Source organism: Triturus cristatus, chromosome 12 (assembly GCF_964204655.1).
Source record: "Triturus cristatus chromosome 12, aTriCri1.1, whole genome shotgun sequence".
In the NCBI taxonomy this organism is placed as follows: Eukaryota; Metazoa; Chordata; class Amphibia; order Caudata; family Salamandridae; genus Triturus; species Triturus cristatus.
In genome coordinates this window covers 207,185,496-207,210,846 of record NC_140595.1, presented here as the reverse complement: position 1 = coordinate 207,210,846, position 25,351 = coordinate 207,185,496, and the positions used below count along the sequence as shown (strand labels likewise).

The 25,351-nt window shown below is 44.6% G+C and overlaps 1 protein-coding gene across 1 annotated transcript in view; it reads left to right on the top strand.

The window, feature by feature from the left end:
- The window catches only part of RANBP10 (RAN binding protein 10), a 413,778-nt gene that overhangs the window by 193,073 nt on the left and 195,354 nt on the right, over positions 1-25,351 (top strand). Inside the window, exons 7-8 of the mRNA XM_085639148.1 lie at positions 15,363-15,475; positions 23,110-23,218. Of these exons, the coding sequence (XP_085495274.1) occupies positions 15,363-15,475; positions 23,110-23,218 (222 nt within the window). The remainder of the gene's footprint in view (positions 1-15,362; positions 15,476-23,109; positions 23,219-25,351) is intronic.

Sequence of the window (25,351 nt, the reverse complement as noted above, 5' to 3'; positions counted from 1 at the left end):
TTCTCTACATGGTCAAACTAAACACTCAGCTCCCCAGGAAATATAAAGTTTGCTTGCTTGAACATTACCAGGGCAATCTGCTGAATTCCTAAATGATGAGCCTCCCCAAAGGAGGCAATATACAAGGCAGCCCATCCAGGAAGTGGTTGAGGTTTACGAAATTTGGAAGAGTAAAATTTCAGTTGGTTCCGGTGGGCCACATTCTGAAACAAGTGTGAAAGGTAATAATGGCAAGTCCATCTCCAGACTATTTCTGTATCTACAAATAATATTGTTACCGCAAGGAATTGGGGTGACTCAATTGGAGTCTGAATAGCCTTGGAGCAATAATTCATTGCTAAATAGCATTTCAAACTTGATTGAGTCAATGATCATAAAAATCTTGCATGCATGGCGTGAGAACAAGTTCACATTAACCAGCATGCATTTAAGCCCCTTAACAGCCAACTCTTACCTGAAGACTGATTTCCCTATTTGGTGTGGGTCAGTTACCAGAAGGGTAACCCTTGAGGCGACCACAGGCCTTTAAGCTTTGACTATCAAAAAGGAGAAACACCACCTAAAGTGCTGACCTTTTTTATCCTCAAAGATAGGGGGTGCTAACTGGAACCATGTTGGAGAGCAGAATGTAAGTTCTGCTACTCACACCTACCAATACAGTAAACAGTACCTAGTGGCCCACTGAACCTTCCTGTCAGCCTTATATCCCCAGAACAACAAGAAAGAGAAGTTAAAAACAGAATCGACAATTGCTCAGTCCTTCAACAAGGTAAAGCAATTTAGACAGTACAATCTCAGCACAAGAAAAATCTAAATAACATTTGCTCTATAACTTTGGCAGTTATTTCAACAATAGCATCAAGCAGATGCTGAGCCACAACTGATCTACTTGTATTACGCATGACTGCTTATGGACATATTCTGAGTGCCTGGGGCACTGGCTTTTCTTTCTACTGCCAAGATTGTGAGCACAGTCCAAGAGTGGTGGTGATCGGAATACAATGAACAGTGCCCCTGTGAAGGCCCCATCTAGCCTCCGTCCCTATAACGACAAGAAAAACAAACGTTAACAGATACAGTCGTTCAGTCATTCTGCAAGGTAGAGCAATTTAGACAAAAACTCAGCATGATGAAAACCGAATTGAAAACCACAGCACTAAATTCTTGGCAGCTGTTGCAGCAGTAACATCAAGCAGCCCTCCATAGAATGTTTTATTTTGTAGGAAGACTAAGGAAAGACAATACTGGCTCCATCAATTGCTTTTGGTTACTTTTAGGACATTTATGTTCCGCTCAGCAGTTCTCCGGTTCATTCTGTTGCTTTTATTGTCATGTAGTGTGAATGTTTTTACTCTCACTTGACTCCTCATTGTGCTTGAAGAGAATGGGCGCTGTTGCATCATGGGATTTTGTTCACATTCTTGTGTGTCGGGTAATGAAGAGGGACGTGTCCAGAGACACACTCATTCTTTACTTTTAGTATTTGAAGAATGTGTTTTAAGGTAAAGTTGGAACATATTCCTTTTGCGGAAAAAATAAAGACTGAGATCCTGCTCTTTGGCTGTTAAGTAATTGAGGTGTAGCAAAGCGTGTGTCTGGTGCAGTACCTATCAGTTGCGAATGTTGATTGCTTATTTATCAAGAGATGTTATAAAAGCTTCAGCATGGATATAATGTGGTTGTAGTGTTTTAAGGCAAATATAAGGCAGTGGCAAGATTCAGAATTCTTCAAGGAGTGTAGATGCTTTTTGTGGAACCCAGGGATAGAAATTGTTGATGCAAGTGGCTACAGCGAACATAAGAACAATCTTTTGGTGGAGTTACAATAGGCAGAGGACTCCTAGGAAGGGGCCAACTTGTAGAGATGAAGTGGGGGTTTCAAGTCTGACCAGGTAAAAAAACATAATGAGTCATAAGTTCTCTGGGCCTACTAGCAGGTTCAGTCTTGTGTGGTTTTACATATCACGGACAGCCAGTCTGCCTTGTAATTATCTACGGTTTTTGAGCTTAGTAGCTGAAGTTTAAGACTGTGTATCCTGTTTGTTCGCTTCATAAAGATCTTGCTATTAGATGGAGGACTGATTTTTGTTTTTCTCAGCCAGGCCAATTTTTTTTATTTTTTTTTAATAAGTAGTAAAGTTGCTGGACAATTGCTCTGGTAAATACTACCCTGAAGAACGTGTAGTTACCACATTCTAATCTTTTACATTATTGTATGTTCTTTATTACTGTGAATCATTTTCTTGGTCTGACGCAAGGGCTAGATGAGGTGATCTCAATATTTATTTTTACTGATTATCCTTGATCCACAGACCTCAAACCATCCTGTTTCTGTGTTTGGCTTATTGGGTCTTTAGTTGGAAGGTATTGCTTTGGTATTAGTTAAGTTGGATCAAAGACAGGAAGTTGAATAAACCTTCATGTTTTGTCTCAGCCATCATCCGTAGCTGTGCCATTTCCGAAGAAGCAAAAGCAGACAGTGCGTCATACACTTAACTTGCAATTAGATGGTGACAGACTTTAAAACTATCCATCACTGAGGTTCCACCTTCTTCAGGACTAAATTAAACCTACATCTTCCATAGAATAAAAGCAAAACATTTTCTTGACCTCTACAAAACAAACAAGAGACCACAAAAATTCTTAACATTTGTTTTTGATACTCAATTTTATTGGGTTTCAATAAGATGTAAGCCATCCGACACATGAAATCATAACATAATTTACATGTAATTAATTGTTAACTGTGCACATATTTAACCCAGTCCCTATATCACATCTAGTCCTCTCTTCTTTGTCTCTTAGTTCAGCAAACCCACCCATTTGCCCCATACTTTCTTGTGCTTATCCTGTCATCCCCGGGCCTTCATACACCGGTTGCTCTTGAGCTGCACACCAATCCAATCCCCTGCGCCATTGAGAGATTGTAGACGTGAGGGAGTTTTTCGATTTGGTTGCGATGTCTCTTTTGGCCGCCATAGTGGCCGTCCCCAAAAAGGCCTTGTCTGCCCTCCTGCCTCCGACACCCTCCAACACCCCCAGGATCAAGGGTCTAGGTTTAAGGGGAACCTCCCTTCCCAATACTTACGTCTGCTTCACAGCCACTCTCTTCCAATATTTTGGTATAACCTTGCAGGACCATGTCATGTGATAGAAGTCTTTGGGTGTGTCCTTGCATCGTGGGCAGCTAGGATTCTGTAGATACCCTGCTTGGTGAAGCCTATCAGTGGTGAGATATGCATAATGAAGTTAGTAGAACTGGATTAACCGCAGCCTTGCTGAGATGGTGCTTTTTTGAGGAGCCATGAGGGTGTCCTGCCAGTCCTCGTCCTCTATGGGACCCAGCCATCCCTCCCACCAAGACCTCAATTTATCTAGATTGGTGGATGAGCTATTTACTAGAGACCTCTAAATCTGAGAAACTCCTCCATTCCCCAGGGCTCCCATGAGAAGTTTGGCCTACACAGGCTAACATTTGTTAAAACATAAAGTTCCATATCGACACACAAAACAACAGTAATAGTTCTTTCATTACCCAAAACATTTTTTTTCTTCATTATAGCCCTCGGGTATTTCTTCATCATAACTTAGTGACCATAAATAATATTTTCAAGAATGTTTTTTTTCTATGATTAAAAATTCTATATTTTTTTATACATCCATCCAGCAGCATATGGCATTGTATTTCTAATTCATACTCACTTCCACACTGTTTATCAACCGTCTAGGCTGAGAGAATCTATTTCTTACTAAAAAAAAAAAAAAAGTCCATACTTCTCACTCACATTTATCAATGTACTATTCATACTCCCAACTCTGAAAACATCTCTTTTGTTTGTAACTCATCTGGTATGCTTCAAAGTCTGCATAGCACATGCACAATTTAAAGTATACTTCACATGTCACAATATGTCAGTTTCTGAGTCACCCTCTCATCACAAAAAAGTCACTTGTTCTTGTTTTTAACTCTGTGATTTTTAGTTCTATACACCAGGCATACATCTGATATTATAAATGTGTGTAATATTTTTACCATATTAAGGTCATATATATTTCCATAGCACCTTGGTATTCATATTTGCTTCATTTCAAGTTAGGTATGTGATTCTTGTGAGATTGAGTGCATGTTTTATATAGGTGATTGTAATCCTTCATATACAGTGAGGGGAACATGTATTACATGGTTTTCCAACCGTTTATGTAATAAGAGCTACTTAAGCTCAATGGAAATCATCCAGAGCTACTATTAATAGTGACCTGGTCACTCAGGATTACGTCAGTAGCCATCTCATGCAAGTATACCGGTATCGGCCACCTCGATGCATCAGGCATATTTGCAAGTTGTAATGGAAAAAAAAAAGATGTTAACAATTTGAAATGCCTCATGTCAACCACAGCTGCAATGTCTCTGGCATCAAGGTGGTAATATTTGTAATAAATCTCCCCAAAGCTGCATGATTTATCACTCAAATATTAGCTTTAAATATGTTTTAGAAATCCATTCTTCTCGAGACATCACTTTATGAGTATATCTTTTCATTCAGAATACATGATTTTCAATTTTGATTTGGTCTGGATAACATGCCCCCTTGGTTTGAGTTGAGGGGGGGGGGTCACACTCTATTTTATTGGACTGTTGTGTACAACCTCTGGTTGGAGAGCAAGTTTTCCTCAGCTGAGGGTCTAGAAATGGATACTTTAAAAAACCCTCTGTTTTTAGCGCAAGCCAATTTATTAAAATCATTAGCGGGAACAAGAAAATAGGGAATAAAGTGACCGTTATTCCAAATGATAGTGAAAATGGGATAAACTAATGCAGTTAAAAATAAATTGGAAACAAAATACATTGCATGCTGATTTTCTAATTTAATATTGTAAAACAGGTGTGATACCAGTTGGTCTTCAAATTAAGAATGAACCAGGTCTTTTTAAAGGCAGCAAAAATTGTAAACAGATCCGGACCCCAATTGGTGCAGTAGGGATTGGGTGCTCTTAATTTGGGTTCTTCAAAGTCTGTCCTGGAGGGCCGTATCCATGCCAGATTTTAAGCATATCCGCATTTATCTAAATGCAGATATGTTTAAAATCTGGCATGGATCATACCCTCCAGAACTGACTTTGGGGAAACCTGCTTTTAATTGTTGAAACTGCCTAGGATGTTATTTTGATCAAGAAATTAGAAATTGGAGTTAGAGCAGAGCCTAAGAAAACACATCACTAGATAAAGCAAAATAAACAAGAAGAAACCAACCGAGAGAGAGATGCAGAGAAAAATGACAACTTTAATGATGAAATAGTCCATTCTTATTCAAAGAAAGACTAATAAAAATAGAACTGCAAAATTACCATTCAAGTTATCGGCAACAGAGGTAGAGAGCAACCCACTATAGACCTAAAATTGTTTAATTTTTTATAATTTTAATGCTTGAGCAGTGATGAAAAAAGGGAATATAGAAGAGCTGAGAGAGATGGGTCTGGTAGTAATAATGAGCATTCCCCTTTGTTGGAACACTGTCAGAATAGGAATCGGAAGAATAATCCATGACGAGGGAGGGGACAAGTACAGAAATGTCTTACTCCTCAAGAATATATGAAGACCAGGAGCCACATTTATTGGCAGTAGATAAAGAGTTTTAAGTTTTCTACCCACTACCGGGATTAATAAATTTGAAATTGAACTGGACTTGAGGCCTTTTTTGGGAACAATTAGAGTAAATAGATTCTTTGAAAGAAGGGAGAAAAGAGAACATCTATCAAACACCTCAGTATTATGACCTAAGTATATCTTTACCCCCACCTTATCCCAGCTGGGGAAAGGTGTTAAAGTATTTGAAAGGATGGTTGAAATCGGGGGTAAGGAAGATCTTAGAAAATACAACTCACAAGCAGAATAACTTTTCTAAGGAACATAGAATGGTGTTGAAATAATTGAGCGAGCATTAAACTTTTGCCACCAAACATGCCGATAAAGGTGGAGGAATTCTCATTTTCGATACCCCAGATTATGAGGGCCGTAAGATGAACCTGTTTAACGTTGAGAAATATTGACAGTAAGTGACACAGGAGAGACGGGATAGGTTAAAAGATTTTCAAATTATATGGGGAAGCAAAAGAGAAAGATTGGATGTTTGAGGAGGAATATAGATTACTGAAACATGATGATCCCGTAATTCCAGCTATATATGGATTGCCAAAGGTTCATAGAAGTAATAGAGGTCCACATATGAGTCCAATTGTAGCCTGCCTTAAATTCTTTATGGAACCTTTAATCAAATATGTTGATTATGTTTTGAATTCCTTGGTAAGCCTACAACGGCCCTACAGTAAAGATTCGGCCCATATGATCGAAAAGGTGGAGGGTTTAGAATATGATGATAAAGAGACTGGGGGCTTGATTTAGATCTCGGTGAAAGGATATCCCGTCCGACGAAATATAAATCCTATACGATATAATGGAATTTATATTTTGGCGGATGGGATATCCGTCACCTTTGTGACGGAGTAACCTGTCCGCTGAGATCTAAATCTGGCCCAGAATTTCAAATTTCGTTAGACATAGAAGTCCTCTACACTAATATCCCCCAGGATCACACAGTAAGGGTGGTTCAAACAATTTTGAAAGGGTTGGAAACTCAAGGGTGCAGTACAGAATTTATAGTGGAATGTGTAACTATGATCCTCAAAAATAATATATTTTTGTTTAAAGGTGATTAATTTCTACAACTTAAGGCTACCAGGATGGGGGCCACTTGTGCAGCGAGTCTGGCATACCTCTACGCAGGGGAGTTCAAAATGAAGCACGTATATGATGAGGTAGCACCTTTTTTTGTGAATGTGAAACACTGGTCCCTCTTCATTGATATTTCATTTTCATTTGGATAGGATCAGAAGAACAAGTTGATGATTATATTAATTGGTTAAATTTAGGTGTCATTTATTTATGATTTACTGCTACCAAGAGTAACGAAGTGTGATTTTCTAGATATGATGATAAAATATGTTTCTAGCCAGCTTGAGGTTGAGTTATGTATTAAACCCATGGATAAAAATACTTCTCTAGTTACCACCCTAGAAGCCTGAAGGAAAAGCATTCAGTTTGCACAAGGGGTAAAGATTGGGGCTAAGTACAGGTATTGAATTCAATTAGAGTAATACATTTCAGGCTACTAATTCAATTAAAGAAACATAAGTTCAAGTGCACTAAACATGATATATACGCATGACCATAAGTATGTATTGTTTCCACAAAGAAATATTTTTATTTCAATTAATTAAAGGCAATGGATATTTTCTGTATTAGATAGATAGATAGATATATATATCTATCTCAACGGTACATATTTGTCGTGTTTTTTTTTTTTGTTTTTTTTTATATTTGTTGATCTCTCAAAAATTATTAGTCCATGTGTATAATATACATTCATTAGTCTGTGAAAAACATGTAAATAGACAAAGTCACCTGTCTAGAGAACCTATAAAAATACACAATGTGACACACACAATTACCATCACAAGGTATGTGGTTCTGCCGCAGGGAAACAAACCCACAAAGAGCGTTGCATGTCCTGGTAAAAGTGGAACCAAGGGAAAGGAGATGTGTGTATATATATATAACCGCTCCCAGTTCCACACAAAAGCGAAGCACTCGTAGGCAGGTGCAGACTTTGCGGGTGTGGACCCCGCAACAATATATCGCTCCACTCCTTCTTTTTGTCCAAAGGAAAATGTTGCACTCGTGGAGCTTTTTCAACACAATTTTAATCAGATAACCAAATGACCAGCAACCCGCGTTTCGGCGAGATGCCTTTCTCGATGTCACTAGCACATCAGAAACACCATGTTTTTCAACATTATCCTCATCAACAACATGAAGAAAGGACTAACGTAATCACTCTAACATCAGACATACTTATGAATAAGTTAGAGAGAGGTTACCCAAACAGTCATATGAAACTTGCATATTAGAGAACAAAACATTTTGATAGGGAAAGTATGTTTATAAAAAATAACAAACAAAGACAACAACAACATTGTGTTTGTTAGTAACTTTTCAGCAATAAGTAATAGTGAAGAATGTAATAAATAGTAATTGCAGTATTTTAAATAGCTAACAGTCTGGAGAACTCCTAAGACCACTTTTTGCTTTTCACAAGAACATGAACCTTAGGAGTAAGTTGGTTCATACATACAGAGAGAAAACATCAAGAATGCAGGTTAATGTGAACATGGAAAGGATATTAGGAAACCTTGGATGTCACCACTGACATTAGTCACCAGTGCATAAAATGGATGTTAGTGTCTCATGTCAGGGAGTGACTTGTAAGACACACTATTTTTTTTTACTAACTTTAGGAGCAAATAATCATTTGCCAAGTGACAAAGGGTATGTAGAAAAAACTATTCGTTAACTATGAACTATAACTAATTAATGTAAATCTGCCATCAGGAAGAAGACTAAAGCCCCTTTGTTTGAACCTTTTCTACAGAAGAAACACAATGAGGAGGCTATCCACTGCTTTATCTTAGACAAACTTTAGGGAAATGTCTACAATAGGAGAAAAAACATGGAGCAGTTCTTTATGTCCAAGTTTAGTACTTATAGACTGGGACTTAATAGTAGGGAAGAGTGGTACATGCACGTCTTGACAAATTGCTGCTCTTAATGTATGGAAGATGTATATATCTGGGCATTCTTAAATGACAGTATACCAATAATTCATGAATGTCAGAGATATATACACTTAAAAAAAGATTGATTGGTCTTAACATCTTCCCTTTCTTTTGTGATGTGTAATTCATGTTTCTATATGTTTTTATGCACTATATGCATTTGTTTTTCCCATTTTAAAGGCATATATATTTTTGTAGTACTTTAGTATTCATGGATCTGAAAGAAACACGTTAGTTAGATTCCTCACCTTAGAATATCCCCAGGCGTCAGACTGGATCCGGAAGATTTTTCGTCAGCAATACCCCTTGCGCATCGCTAGGCGTCGTCTGCGGCTCCGCGTCCGTCGTCGGCGTCGTGCGCCGGAATGACGTCGTCGGAGTACTTAGACGCCGCCCTCGCGCGCTGACGTCAGTTCTTCTTTTTTCCGCGCCAGTAAGCGCAGATCCGGGAGAGCTACCCCTTTAGTCACTTTTTGACTAACTTTTTCGATCCTTTTTGATCTTGTCTCGACTCCGGTGCCGGTAGGATGCCTGGTTTTAAAGCCTGTGCTGACTGTAGCCGCTTGATGTCGGTTACGGACCATCACCGCCGGTGCCTTTACTGCTTGGGCCTCGACCACGACGCGGAGTCGTGTTCGGACTGCAAGGCCCTGACCTCGAAGGCTAGACGGGAGCGGTCCCGTAAGCTTCTCGAGATTCGCTACTCGGCTCCGCGCCCCTCTCGATCCCGGTCCAGGAGGAGGTCCAAGGATCGGTCGCGGAGCCGCAGCCGACGTCATCATCGGTCGTCGGGATCCAAGTCTTCGGGTAAGTCGAAGCACTCCAAGAAGTCCAAGAGGCGACACCGCTCTTCGGACTCCTCTCGCCGGTCGCGCGACTCGGCCGAGGGTCAGGGTGGTTCCACCCCCGCGGCTCCGGCGGAGCCGCAGGCGCCGCGCAAGTCCCCATACCCACCGGTCCCTGGGACTGACGCGACGCCGGCGGAAGTCAGTGCCTTCCTCTCGGCCATGAGGAACCTGGCTCCGCCGTCGACGCCCGCTGGCGCGCCTTCGGGCCCCGCGGACCCGACTGGGCAACCTTGCCTGCCGGTGGCTCCGGCGCCATTGACGGCTCCGGCCTCGACGCCGCAAGCGCCCGAGGGACCCGTTCCCGAGTCCCCGCCGACGCAGGTCGACCTCGTCACGCCTCCTCCGCCGGCGTCGACACCGGTACCACCTCCGACGCCGACTCCGCTCGGCGTCGAGCCCCGGTTCAGTCCCACTCCGGGCCCGGCGTCGATGGACGCCGCGTTCGGCGCCGCTGGAGACACATTTTGTCTATCGCCCGGCTCCGATCCTTCCTCCTGCATACCAGGAATCGGATGATGGGGACAACTGGGAGGGATCCGAGGATCCTATGGCCGTTCAGGCTCAACTGTCACAGGACTGGGCAGATGAACTGGGGGAGGCCAGTGGCCTGGATACCTCTCCAGACACTGGATTCATCTCTCCTCCGACTGTGGCTTCGGAGGAGGGTGCTGCTTTCTCTGTCGTGCTGCGCAAGGCGGCCGCAGCCCTTGGGCTCGAGCTGCCTGCCGTGGCTGTGAGGACGAACGTCCTCACTGAGGTGCTTCAGTCTGCAGCAAGCTCCACTGAGCCTCTGCTGCCATTCAATGAGGCCCTCACTGACATTCTGCAGGGCACCTGGTCCAAGCCCTCCACAGTTCCTCCTGTGGACAGGAACGTCGCCAGGTGCCACCGCCCTGCTCCGGGCGACCCCAGTTTTCTGTCCCAACACCCTACCCCCGAGAGCCTGGTTATCCAGGCCTCTACCTCCCAATCCTCCTTCCCGACCGCTCCACCGGACCGGGATTCCAAGAGGCTGGAGCAGTTTGGCAAAAAGCTGTTCTCTTCCCTTAGTTTGGGCCTGCGGTCTTTGAACACCGCCTGCCTCTTGAACCGTTATTCCCACTCTCTCTGGGATACGGTGGAGGACGTGCTGCCCCTGTGTCCGGAGGAGGTCCAGACACGACTTACCCAGGCTCTGGCCGATGGGAGGGATGCAGCGCGACATGCTATCCGATGTGGGCTTGACACTACGGACTCGCTGGGTAGGGCGATTTCTACCTCAGTGGCGCTTAGACGTCACGCCTGGCTGCGGTCCACGTCCTTTTCGGGCGATGTCCAGAGCACCCTCATGGACATGCCCTTTGATGGCACTCTCCTTTTCGGCGAGAAAGCGGACAGTGCGCTGAATCGCTTTAAGGACTCCCGGGCTACGGCCAAGTCCTTGGGCCTCTCGGCCCCGCGGTCGCAAACTTCCGCTTTTCGCCCCTTTCGTGGCCAAGGAAGGGATGCCTCCTCACGTACGCCTAGCCACCAGCCACAGAACCAACCTGCGCTAGGTCGCGGAAGTGGTTTCCGCCGAGGCGGTTCAGGAGGACGACGAGGTCAGCCCACATCCACCCCGGCAGCATCCGCCTCACAGCCTTCCTAGTCCGAGCTTTCAGGCCCATTCCACGCCAGTGGGCGGCAGAGTTCGCCATCACCTGCTCCACTGGCGGTCCATCACATCGGACAGGTGGGTGCTGCAAATCGTCCGAAGGGGCTACTCCCTCCCCTTCGAGACGACCCCTCCAGCCATGCCACCGCAGCACCACCGTATCTCGGGGGATCATTTGAATCTTCTCCACGAGGAAGTTTCGGCCCTCTTGGCCAAGGGGGCCGTCGAGCGCGTTCCGAGCCCAGAAGTAGGTCGTGGTTGTTATTCCCACTACTTTCTGGTTCCCAAGAAGGGCAAAGGGGGCCTACGCCCTATCTTGGACCTCAGGAACGTCAATGCCTTCCTCCGGAAGGTAAGGTTCAAGATGTTAACTTTGGCTCAGGTTCTAGCTGCCCTAGACCCTGGAGACTGGATGGTAGCGTTGGACTTGCAGGACGCATATTTCCACATCCCCGTCCTGCCGGCCCACCGGCGTTACCTGCGGTTCACGGTGGGCCAAGAGCACTTTCAGTTTACCGTGCTCCCCTTCGGCCTCACCAGTGCCCCTCAGGTGTTCACGAAAGTGATGGCGGTGGTCGCAGCTCATCTGCGCAGATCAGGGGTTCCAGTCTTACCCTATCTCGACGACTGGTTGTTGAAGGCGGGCTCGCCCCAGACAGTCGTCTCCCACCTCCAGACTACGGCGGATCTCCTGCATTTGCTGGGATTTTCCATCAACGTGCCGAAGTCACACTTGAGTCCCTCTCAGAAGCTCCTCTTCATCGGAGCGGTTCTCGATTCGGCGCAGTTCCGGGTCTATCCGCCGGAACAGCGGGTCCGGGATATACAGGCCCTGATTCACATCTTTCGGCCTCTATCCTGGGTTTCGGTCAGGCTAGTGTTGCGGCTTCTGGGGCTGATGGCCTCCTGCATCCTACTAGTGCATCACGCCAGGCGGCGCATGCGGGCTCTGCAGTGGGACCTGAAGTTTCAGTGGGCCCAGCATCACGGCAACCTGTCCGACCATGTCTTGATCTCGGAGGGCACTGCACAGCAGTTGCAGTGGTGGCTCACGGACCGCGATTGGGTCAAGGGCAAGAGCCTCTCCCTTCCCCAACCGGAGCATGTCGTAGTGACGGATGCGTCCCTCCTGGGATGGGGTGGCCATATGGGAGAGGCGGAGATCAGAGGCCTCTGGTCTCCGGCGGAGTCTCGTCTCCACATCAACCTGTTGGAGTTGAGAGCGATCCGACTTGCACTGAAAGCCTTCCTTCCCTCTGTCAGGGGCAGTGTCGTGCAGGTGTTCACGGACAACACCACCGCCATGTGGTATTGCAACAAACAGGGCGGGGTGGGGTCGTGGACCCTTTGTCAGGAGGCTCTGCGCCTCTGGACGTGGCTGGAACACCAGGGCGTCACCCTAGTGGTTCAACATCTGGCGGGCTCTCTGAACGCCAGAGCAGACTAACTCAGCCGCCGGTGCATGATGGATCACGAATGGCGTCTGAACTCTGAAGTGGCGCAAGGTCTCTTTCAGCAGTGGGGAGAGCCTTGGTTAGATCTATTTGCCACCGAAGAGAACGCGCAATGTCAGCAGTTCTGCGCGTTGGAATTTCCAAGGCGGCACTCGCTCGGCGACGCTTTTCGTCACGAGTGGAGTTGCGGTCTGTTGTACGCCTTTCCGCCTATACCACTTCTGCCCAGAGTGCTGAAGAAGATCAGGCACGACCGGGCCCAAGTCATCTTGGTGGCTCCGGATTGGGCACGAAGGTACTGGTATCCCGAGCTACTCAGTATGTTGACCGATCCTCCGATGCGTCTGCCCCTTCGGGAGGATCTTCTGTCGCAGCAGCAGGGGACGGTCCTCCACCCGAACCTGTCCAGCCTCCACCTCCATGCGTGGAGATTGAGCGGCGGCAGTTGATACCATTTGACTTGCCTCCTGAAGTCTGTGATATCATTCTGGCAGCCAGGCGTCCCTCCACAAAGACGGTATACGCCTGCCGGTGGAACAAATTTGTGGCATGGTGCACAGCAAAGGCTGTGGATCCCCTTTCCGCCCCTCTTTCTGAGGTTCTACTGTTTCTTCTTTCTTTGGCCCGGCAGGGCTCTGCCCTGGGCACCCTGAAAGGTTATCTTGCTGCCATCTCTGCCTTCTTGCGGCTTCCTGATCAGCCTTCTCTCTTCAAGTCCCCTGTAGTTACACGCTTTCTAAAAGGCATTACTCACACGTTCCCTCCTGTCCCTTTTGTAATGCCTCAGTGGGACTTGAATCTTGTTCTCACATTTCTCATGTGTGCTCCCTTTGAGCCTCTTCATAATTGTCCTCTTCGTCTTCTGACGCTTAAGACTGCTTTTCTGGTAGCCATCACCTCGGCTAGACGGGTGAGTGAGCTCCAGGCTTTATCTTCAAAGCCTCCTTTTCTCTCTGTTCATCCGGACAAGGTTGTCCTTCGGCCTCGTCCCTCCTTTCTTCCGAAAGTGGTGACTCCATTTCATCTTGGGCAGTCTGTCACCTTGCCCACCTTCTTTCCGCCTCCGCATCCTTCCAAAGAGGAAGAGAGGCTCCACCGTCTGGACCCAAAACGTGCGCGCTCCTTTTATTTGGACCGCACAAAGCAGTTCCGGGTGGACGACCAACTTTTCGTTGGATACGTGGGTGCTAAGAAGGGGAAAGCTGTGCACAAACGGACCATCTCTCGGTGGGTCGTTTTGTGCATCAAAATTTGTTACTCCTTGGCAAAAAAGGACCCTCCTGTTGGGCTGCGCGCCCATTCTACTCGGGCCACAGCGGCTACTACTGCTTTGGGACGGGGTGTCCCTTTGCAGGACATCTGTCAGGCGGCGACGTGGGCTTCGCTACACACGTTTGCCAGACATTATTGCCTTGACAGCCAAGTCCGGAGGGATGGCTTCTTTGGCCGTTCTGTCCTCCAGGACTTTCTGGTGTGATCTTGGTTCGCACACCCACCACCGGGGATGGTATTGCTTGGGTATCTATTCTAAGGTGAGGAATCTAACTAACGTGTTTCTTTCAGATGAACAAGTTACTTACCTTCGGTAACGATGTATCTGTAAGAAACATTAGTTAGTTAGATTCCTCACCGACCCACCCATCCTCCCCGTTCTGCGAACTGACATCTAGGGTTAAGGTTATCCTTTTCAGGCCCCTAGATTTTCTTTTTGGCACCAGTGTCGGTCTTTGCATGGCTCTGCGTTCCTGGCGCGGAAAGCTATGTACAAGAACTGACGTCAGCACGCGAGGGCGGCGTCTAAGTACTCCAACGTCATTCCGGCGCACGACGCCGACGACGGACGCGGAGCCGCAGACGACGCCTAGCGACGCGCAAGGGGTATTGCTGACGAAAAATCTTCCGGATCCAGTCTGACGCCTGGGGATATTCTAAGGTGAGGAATCTAACTAACTAATGTTTCTTACAGATACATCGTTACCGAAGGTAAGTAACTTGTTCTTGCTACCTTTTAAGTTAATTCTCTTTATTGAGATTGAGTGAATGTAGAATAACGGTAATTGCATTTCCTAAAATACACTGAGGGGAGCATTTATTGGTTTGTTCTTGATAAACCTGTTCTCTTGGTTTAAAGAGTTAATTTCTGTTTTATCAGTTATCACTGGTGATGAGACAGAGTGAAGATTGTGGAAAAGAAGCATCCCTTCTATGTGTACTCTACCTGTCGGGTGTGATAGAAACATGTATTGCCGCTTTCTACGCTATGTGTATTTGTGCGTTTTGGAAGACCTTTTTGCTATGTATGTATAGGTTTCGTCATTGAATGTTTACAATTGGTATTTCCAATATAATGAGGAAAATATCATACTCCAGAAGGTTTCTTCTCGTTCATATTTTCCAGCATAGGTAACTTACCATTCTTTACAGCACTTCCCTGAAGGTTAGCTCTCCAGCTTACTTTAAAAGCAAAATATAGAAGTGAGACCATTTGAGGGGAGTGCTTTGTTGGGTATTGCCCTGAGCGAGTTAGAGAATTAAAGTCTTCCTTTTTGTGCTCTACTAGCATATGCTTGTTTTTAAGAGAATTTTGAACGTTCAGTTCTAGGTTTTTAGAACAGTTTTTTCTACCCAGAGTTGTGAAAATAAGATAGCCATACTGGAGAACCAGTGTCACAGGTAAATAACCATATTATTTTTAGTATGCAGTGTTTGTTGAAATATTATATTGCATATTAAATTCCATGTTGCATGATTCTCCAGCATGGTATCTTCCTATCTGGTCCACCATGGATATTGTGCCACAGCAACAGCTTTTGCTCGAGCGACGGAAACTAACATCCAGGAAGAACAAGCGTCCATCAAGAACAGACAAAGTAAGTCTAATGTGCATTGTTCTTTGCAAAGACCTTCAAATTCATTGTGTGCAAAGGATTCGGCTCTTTATCTTCGAATGGAGAACGTCACTGCCATTGCTAACATGACAACTATAAGGTGTTGTAGGCTCATTTTGAAACATGTTTCTTAAGACCAAATAGGCCCACTTAGGAAGTTGTCAAATGTTAGAAACACAGCATCACACAATATTAATATTGAATAAATCATTGCCCAGTCAGTGCTTTTTAAAAAAAAACGAAACATTCTTTAATGCACGCACAATTAAATGCTATAATTAAAATTACAGCTATTCACAAGATGCACAAATCTGAACCCTCAGCAATTCAAATTAATTCCATAGCTGCTGAGGCCTTTCCATTGATGGTTGGGGCACTTCTGCTTAAGCCATTATAACTTTTTTCCCACAAATATTATCCAGGCCATACTTTTCCCCGCACATGTTGGATGTTCTATAGGTACTCTGTGTTTGTAGATTCCTTTGGCGGGAACCGAGAAAATAACCAATGGAAACAGCTGTGAAACCCACGGATGAACCTGAAAAGCCATGCCTTTCTGAAAATAGACAAAATTCCCAATTCAGTAAGGGATCATTTATGCTTCTCACATGGGTTTCCCGATGAAACTAATCATTGAATTGAAAAATAATGCAGATAAGTTGTAGAAATAGAATGGGGTGGCAACACAATTTTGTCTGTAAGTTTCTGCCCCAGTGGCCGATTTACAAAAGGAATATTCCATTGTCTTTCAGACCCCTGTGGTCGCAAGTAGTGTTGTGTATTTTTCAACAGCCTTCAAATAACCAGAATCAACAACAGAGCTGCATCTACTAAACTTCAATTTATATGGTCAAATCTAATGTTTTAAAAATAGGTGTGAAGAAGACGTATGCGTTTTTTAAATGTGCCTAAGGTGCGGAGTTTAGGACAGGTGTTTACTTGTACAACTCTGAATTCTATGCAGTGCATCCTTACCCAGAAAGCCCTGCAAACCTCAAACTTTAGCTAAAATCACACATTTTCTTCACATTTCTGTGGGGCAAATTTCTGGAATGTGCAGTGAGTCCACAAAATTCCTACCACCCAGTGTGTCAGTAGTTCTCCCAATAAAGACAATACCCCACCTGTGTGGCTTTGCCTATTTCCTGTGACCGGAACTGACCATTCCAAAACCACTTTCATTTTATACGGTCAGTTTTCATCCTTTCCGGTCACTGGCAATAACTATGCCCACCCAAACAAGTGGAACACTGTTTATATTGAGAAAAGTGTGTGAATGCTTGGGTATTAGTAAGTTTGTGGATCCCTGAAGGTGCCAGAACATTCCTTAACAGAAATATGAGGAAAATGCATGATTTTAGCCAAATGTGACCGTTACAGGGGATACTGGGAAAGAAAAAGTTGCAGGTTCCAAGCAGGCCACACAACCCTGGATTAGTCAGGTCTCTGTTTCAGAAATGCCCAGGATTCTTAGGGTTTCCTGGTTGCTGGCTGACCCAGGATTCCCGGGAAACTGGGTTTTAGCCCTCTGTGCCAGCCTATACGTCTAAACTATGCCCAGAAGAATCCAGATGTCCTCGTGCTTGCCAGTGTATGCAGATTCTCCAGATCCCTGGGACTCAGGAGCACTGTTGAACCTTTAGGAATTGAGGATAGGGCCAATGCCTGGACAGGCCACATCCCCTCCCAATATTCCACTCCAAAACATATGATGCGTATAAAACTAAAACATTGAGGTGAGCAGATTTAGAGTTTCGATGGTGTTTTAGGATGGTCCATCTAAAGGTTCTGCTCTGCCTAAACTTGGAACCTACCCTGACTTCCTTGCTTCTTTTTTGTGCATAATGTCTGCACACTTCATTTATATGTATCTAATTGGGGTCTAGTGGTCCTTCTTCCCGGCCCCTAGGTGTGGAAGGAGGATTGGCAGAAAGCCTGTTGGGGCCCTTTAGGAGTGAGGGACAATCCCCATGCTTTAGTGCACCTCCTCCACCGCTGCATCTCATAGTAAACAACTAAAAACATGCTCCGAAAATGAGAACCTTTACCCCTGCATTTTTTGTTTTTTTAAGTAAACACCAGAAAGATTTTTTTGGACAGTGCTGTGGATGAACTGTTCACATCAACTGCACTACTGAGATAATGCGGTGTTTCAGAACTATTCATCCACTGCATTACACCGGTTAACCAGAATGCAGGTCAGAAACTCTAATAACAATCACAGTAACTTACTGTGTAAATGTAGTCTGTTCTTAGTGCACTATTGGGAAACATTAGACTCTCCACAACCAAAGTTTGTGTAGAGGCTTTGTGAAAGCATTCACTATGTAAAATGGGAGGCCAATGTACTACCTTTGTCACCACAGTTAGTAATCAGTAAAGTAAAGCTGTTGGCTTCAACTGGTACATAAACATGACCATGCAGTCTCTGCCTACAAAGACCCATCAAACAATTTACGTAGACCCAAAGTATAAATTGACATGCATATTAGTTCTTCTTCTGGATACACCAAGCATTTACTGTGGCCAGACCTAAAAAAGGGATATTTGTACTAAACCCCTTCATATTGCATTTGTCGCAAAGTTAGCAATGTAAAGCCTCACTCTATTGTGTTTGTCTCATATTTCAAAATAATACATCCCTTCCATTGCCATGGCCCCAGTAATGGTTCAATTTCTTCAAATGTGTTCCTACCTTTAGATATCCAGCGTCTTGATTTGCAACAGAACCAGCGGCCACCCCTCTTTTAGGGCGGAAGCGTGTCGTCCCCTATACTGCCAGCACCGCAAACGTGAAAAACAAAATGGTAATGGAATGAATTTGTTACCATTTTATTTTTCACTTTCCTCAACCCAAGCCATGTTTGTGACTGGCAGCAGGGGAGTGGTGCTCACTCCACCAGTTTACACTGCTCATGCCACTTTGGCCCGCTGTATTGCGACAGCCAGCCTGGAATGCGCAGTATAAAACTCTCCACCACTTTCATTATGCAGCCTTTGCCACTCTCAAAGTACCAGAAGAGAGCTGCTGGTAGGGTATATTCCCTGCACAGAGAAGGCCTTCATTGATTTTACCAATCTATCCTGCAGGATGTGGTTTTAAAGGAATATGGCTAGAATCTAGGTGAACTCTCACGAAACCAGGCTTACTGTATGGGTGCTGAGGGTTTTTTTTTTTTTACAGTAATGCTGCATGATTTATTGCAGGCATTGAGTTATCAGGCGATAAACACATATTCCTAGGCAATCTTCCATTACCGTATTTGTCTACGCAGTGCACATGAACCTAACTTTCATTTAGCTTCTCAAACAGACTGGACTTTTCCTAATCCTTATACGCCTTACCTCTCTAAAGTATTTCAAAGCCAGCCAATTTATTGGCGCCCTGCGCCATTGAGCTGTCACTACCCGCAGTAATAAGCTGTGTTGATACCACACACATTGTTTAGTCCGAGGTGGGGTGTCCCAAGTCCCTCTGTCAAAGCATTCTGGTACCTGCCTGTTCGAAGAGCTCTGTCCTATTGTCTGTGGTCCCCTGCATCAATGTCCATGACAGTGTTTGGCTTTCCCAGTGTTTCGCTCTTAGTTTGCACTTGTTAATATGTCCAAGCGCCTTCATGTCCAAGTGCCTCCCTCTAGCAAAGTCGTCCCTTAGTCTTCCCATTCCTGTGCACATTTCCCTGTTCCAGTGTGATGAACTGCAGATTCTAGCATGGATGTCTTTATTTTGGTGCCTTTCCATCTTGCAGACATAGTAAAAGGATGCAGTTGCCTTTGTGGGTGTCACTGTGGAACTGGTGGTCAGTAGAGGCTGATGTAGCAGAAGTGTTGGATGATGCAGGGTGAAGTAAGTGAAGGTCTTGTGCAGTAGCCAGTCGGTACAGGTTCCAGTGGGTGTTCATATAATGCAGGTACCCACAGGTGCAGGTGTCAAAGGTTGTGGTGCATGTGTCACTGTCAGTGCAGTGCAGGCACGATTGAGTACAGGAGCACTGCCAGTGTAGTATACATGCGAGTGGGTGCGGATATAATGTATGTGCAGGGTACCTGCTGGTTGGCACAGAGGTCTGGCTAGTGCCAGCTGGCGCCAATGCAGTTGAAAGCTGATACTAGCAGCATTGTTGCAGGGCATGTGGCTATGGGTGCCAGTCCAAAGTGCATACCAGCTGGGGCAGGTGCGGGCAATGCTGGTCAGTGGTTGTCCACCAAATATTTTGAGAATCAGATGCTACTCAACAGAACTACAAATACCCTATACCACTTTTCTAACCTGGAATTTCACTTTGAGCAGCACAATCAGGTCTCATGGTGGTGTTATACTTGCCACAATCTTCTTCTGTCATCTTTTTTTCTCGATAATTTATTATGTTTGAAAAGGCAAAAATCTTCCCTCTCACTAAGCATAATGACAATAATTCTTCATCTCAGGCTATCTCTGCTACACCAGTATATTGTTACCAATTTAGATGTCCAGTCAGTTTTCCATTCCTGCTACGTACTTTGGGCACAGCCTTCATGATCTTGTGTCATCATATACCCATTACTTTCTGTATCTCCACACTCGCAATTCCTGATTCTTAACCTGGAAAATGTTATGACTTTTAGTTGATAGGTAGGGGAGATGGGAATAGTTCCATCACAGAGCTTACTTTGAAGGGGTTGTCTCAAAGGGAATCTGTACAGACGCTTAAGACTCTTTACTTGAGTGTAATAATTGTAAGACGATGATTCAGATAGAAACTTTCAGCAGTCTACCTGATCAACCACCAACGGCCTGCTTTCCCTGTGTTTCATCCAGGAGTTGCTATTAAGTTTGCAGTGAGTGTTGATTGACAGTGTCTTTTCCATTTAAGGTGTTAGCTGGCTCCTAAAAAAAAAGTGAGATTCTGAATTCTAAGTCTGGAAAAAGGGTACTTTTCTGTTTTAATTCTGGCAATAATATCAACTACTCTGTGTTTCTGCCAATATCTTTAGGTGATTTATTCCTAATTGCATTCCACTTTGTTTCTGGTCAGCCTTGCTTTACCTGGAATTTTTTATACACCATAAAAACTAGTGAGACCTTAGCAGGCTGGGTTTCGATTGAGTATTCATCTTTCACTCATCTCAGTGTTCTTATCTTGTACAGTTGAGGAGTTTACCAGAATGGAAATTATTGCACCATCGGTATTTCCTGACCTGTTCTTTTAAGGCCATAGCAAATTAATCTTTTCACGTGAGGAGGAGGTGTGTGGACGTTTTTCTTAGTTTGAACCTGATGTGGCTGTACATTGGCAGATTCTGGTTATGGATACTTTTATTGAGGAACTCCTGGCAAAGAAATCAACCAACCTTGCAGTTCCAGGCAGTGCAGCCAGATTTGTTGCACAGGCACTCAACTCCTCAAGACTGGCTTCTTTTCAGTCCTCTTTTTAGATTCCAGAGCAGAGGATCAGCTGACTACTTGAAAGGAGCCTCCTTGGTTGAGACTAATTACTCCCTCGAAAGGAAAAAAAACCAGAAACACTATTTTATAAATGTACCCCAGTCATGTTGAAAAAACAAATAAGAGACCAATCTAGGCAACCTACCTAGAAAGTCCTATGCTTTCTCCAACATTGACAAAAAAATTGCCAACACATTCAGAGCACCATCTAATGAAGCAGTCTCTATCTCTACTCACATCAACTTCTGTCGTACAGTAGCTAAAGTATGCAAGAAATGCTAAATGAGTCCAGCTTGTCGGTCTGCATGACAAGGAGGAAACCAGAACTAAGAAAGGACTGTGGTTAAATTCTCCACCAAATTTGACACAAATCTTGCTTGGCTACTTGGTTGTATAGAACACGTTCATTGATTTTCATCTGTACTAAAAACTGGTCCATTCTTCACATTTGAGACTTGTTAACTGGATGGATGCAGATCAGCCATGTCTGTTTTCATCACCTGCGAAAGACACTGCTAGGCCAGCTACTCTGCACTCTTCAGAAGTGTGGTTAGCAAGAGTTTCCAAGGACACCTGAATCTCAAAACCTAATTAGATATGTCCTCGTGCATATGCTGACTCCATTCTTGATGTACCTATCTCAGAGGCCCTCGTCAAAATCTCACCAAGAATCTAAGAAATCGTTTCGACTTGTTGGTTATACAAAATGCAAGTTGCTCACAGTTGTCATTATTATTCCTTTTTGTTCACAAAAGTTCAGCCTTCATCGCAGTTGTGAGCTGAAAAAAGAGCGATATTATCCTTAGATCTTTTGTGGCCATTCAACTCTTGCATATGTATAACAATATTAGGCAGGGATAGTTGGCATTTGTCTGGTTAAAAAAAAATAAAGGTGCCTGTGATTATGAAAAGTGGTAACATATTTTTTATCTTCACTTAAAACACTCGCAAACACAGCCACAAGAAGAACCAACACCACCACTTATGCGTCCATCATAGAAAGATGGAAACAGTGTACAGTTTCCCTTGGAGTTGGAGACATTAGCCGGCAGTGAGTTTCTAAGTCTCACCTTGACCTATCTCAAGCAAGAGTCTTAAATATGGCCATGCCGCATCCAGCTCCACCTGTTGGTGACATTCATGTTGTTTAGTGAATTAACAATGATCAGATCACCTGTACCCAATGCATCCATCCTTAACCACCGGTTCTTCCTGTCTGAGGAGTTGTATCTCAGTTTTCTTTCTGGCCTCTTCTTGGAGTGATCCGTGTCTGACCTACAGCTTCTCAAAGAGGTGTGGTGTCCTTTATCTTCCTGCATTAATTGCCCTAAGATCAGATCCTCTTTGCTGGTCTGTTATGTCAACTACTAGAGTGTTTTGTTTTTGTTTCTGCAAGGTGACACACAGGATTATGTGAAACAGTCCCAGAGTGATTGTAGTATGCGTCTTTCCCACAGTATATTACAGTTGGCAGACAGCTGAAGTTTGAGCTGCATCTATATTCTATAACAAAGTAATTTAATGGTTAAAATAAGCTGTAATATAAATTATTTAACCAGTTGATATAAGTTTTGCATTTGAAATATTTCACATAAATTAAATAGGAGCCATTGGCCTGGCTTATTAGAGCAAAGTGTTTTAATTAGCTGCAGAATGGTATGGCTACTGAAGAGCAACACATAAGTTTACCCGTTAAGGTTTGGTTTGCAGATGCAGACACTAAAACAATTCTATTTTGTAATCTAAGCAACATTTAAATTCAAACGTATTTTATAACCAGAGACATACTTTGTGCTGCTTTAGTTTTAAAGATTTGGTTGTGAGATATTGAGCCTGGATTGTGGAGGGTTTGGGAACTGGTGCCTGTTGGTGACCGTCCGGGGGTTTCAAAAGATCTGGCACCTACTAAGAATTCTTGAAAAGTGCTGGGGTGTGGAAGGTAGCGTCACAGTAGTTTTACAAATGCAGAATTACAATCAAAAGGTAAAGTGAAGGATGTAATAAATTGGAAGGGCAATGTGGGTGTATTGATCATTTGTCTTGCTTGTTCCAGCCGCTTACACTTTTAGCAGCACAACAATCATATTGGGTTTAGGGCTTGCTTGACTTTGTACCTTTGTCTGGCAATGATGTGGTGCATTGACTGATTCAGTGAGTAATTATTCTTTTTCTGGATCCTTTTTTTCTGCAGGAATTCAGAAGTTGGTGTTAGCAGGCAGAGTGGGAGAGGCCATTTGGTCCACACAGCAGTTGTACCCCAGCCTCCTTGAACACAATCCCAATCTCCTCTTCATGTTAAAGTGAGTGGCAAAGACACATGTACCTCAATTAAATCTCATTAAATATTGTCTGAACACTATGGGAAAACTGACTAGTTTGCACCATGATTCACTGATGTATAGATTATTGCTTGGTGCTGACACATTCTCTTGTCCCTTATTACAAATAAGTGGACTGTCTGCATCAGGAAGCTTTCTGGAAACATTAACTGTTGCCACTCCCTTAACATTAGATTTTTCATAAATTCACATGCTTGGTATTTCCCCTGCTCCCTTGTCAATTTTAGTCCAGCTGTGACATACATCAGCAGTATATAATATTAACATGCCTGAAAGGCTTCAAAACAATGTGTTCGAAGCATGGTGTGCATACTCCTGCCATCTAGTATTGGGCTTTGACATTGCAAGTTGTTTTTCTTCATAGAGGTTTCTCGAATCACAAGGGCTTTATGACTCCTCCTTGTTGTAGAGGTCACTGACTCCATTGTTACATTGTTTCTCTCCACCATCTAGTTTGGACGTGATTCAGTGTGCTCCCGGTCTCAAGGAGTTTGTAGGTTCCCATCGCGGCCTCAGGTTCTCGGTCTTTCGCCCGTTGTGAGAACACTCTTCACCATGCGTTTGAGCATTAGGCACCAGTTCCATCATTTGCTCACATCGACAATGAGCGATTGGGCCTCTCGGACCTTGGGGCCCTTTCCGCATGCTCCGAACCAACCTTGGAAAATGAAGACAATCCACAAGTAATAGAACTTACGTCTGTCAAGCGATTTCCCCAGTGCCACTTTGACTATCCCTGGGCCAACCTCCACGCCTTCTACAACTTTTACCTCTCACTGGAGCACGACGAGAGCAGCTGTGACTGCTATGCGACATTTTGCAGTAAAAAGACCTTACGTCGGCACTAAGATATACTGTGGGTACATATCCACAGCAAGGTCCAGTCATCTTGGGAGATACCAGACATTTTCAGTGAGGCCGATCCCTCTGGTCGCCAAAGAAGGGGAGGAGGCGTTAAGCGAATCATCAAGCTCTGGCTCACCAGCCGAGCCCCAAATACATCGGCTCTGACATTTCAAAGGTTGGCGAGGAGGTTTTCTTGGGAGAAAACGAGCAGACTCCCAAGAATGTTACACTCACCTTGGTCACCTCCAGACCACGCCACGCGAGAACTGTTGGCTCTTCAGCACTCACCATTCCTCATAAGCATCCACACGTTGGAGCCGAACACCACCACTCATTGGGAAGGGCATTGAGCCAAGTGCCAAAACTACTCCCACCTGCAGATGGGCCACCTACATCAAGCGTTGGGGGTCACCGGGCCAAAGCCGAAGAGAGACTCCTCTCGGCCATAGATCCTCGAGCCCGAAGACGCCCGTTGGCACCAAGCCATTGAAATTGGCTCCACCATCGAAGTCACTGAAGCAACAGCCGCAAAGCCAAAATCAGCACCCAAGCCTGCCATACTTGATGTCGAGAAATGCCACATGATTGAGAGGCTTCAGCAGTATCTGGACGAGAGACAAATAATTGTTGGCATCAGACCAGGTTATGCCCCAGAAGTGCAAACCTGCCTTGGAGGCATTGGACACTCCTGTGCCCCTCTTGCCACCCACGAGGCTAAGGACAAACTTCTTGTTCCTCCACCTAGTCGACCTCCACCTTTTATGCTTTCTTCCAAGCGTCCCCAGAGTCTTACTCTGACACCGGCATCCCAAGCCCTTATTCTCCAACTGAGGCTTTTGTCCCAGTGTACCCTGTTACTTCAGGAGATCATTGGGAGGATTACAATGTGGACCCACACCCTGCCCTCACCCGAGACCCTTACTTAGAACACATCCCTGTCAGAGCTTTACCTCCAAATGGCTCCACAGCATTCCACAGCGTCATTGAACTCACAGCTGCCTACTGTAAGATGTACGTGCACATCACCCCTGAGTAAGAAGACTTCCTGCTGGAGATACTCTACAAAACTAGAGCTTGTTGCCATCTCACCAAACATTTCTCCTCGCACTCAGCCTGGAACATCTTACACCGATACAAGGAGGTTCAGGTTCTCCTATCCAAAGGAGTCATAGAACCAGTGCCCCATCACCACCAGGGTAAAGGTGTCTACTCCCTATACTTCCTTGTTCCCAAAACGGACGGATCCCT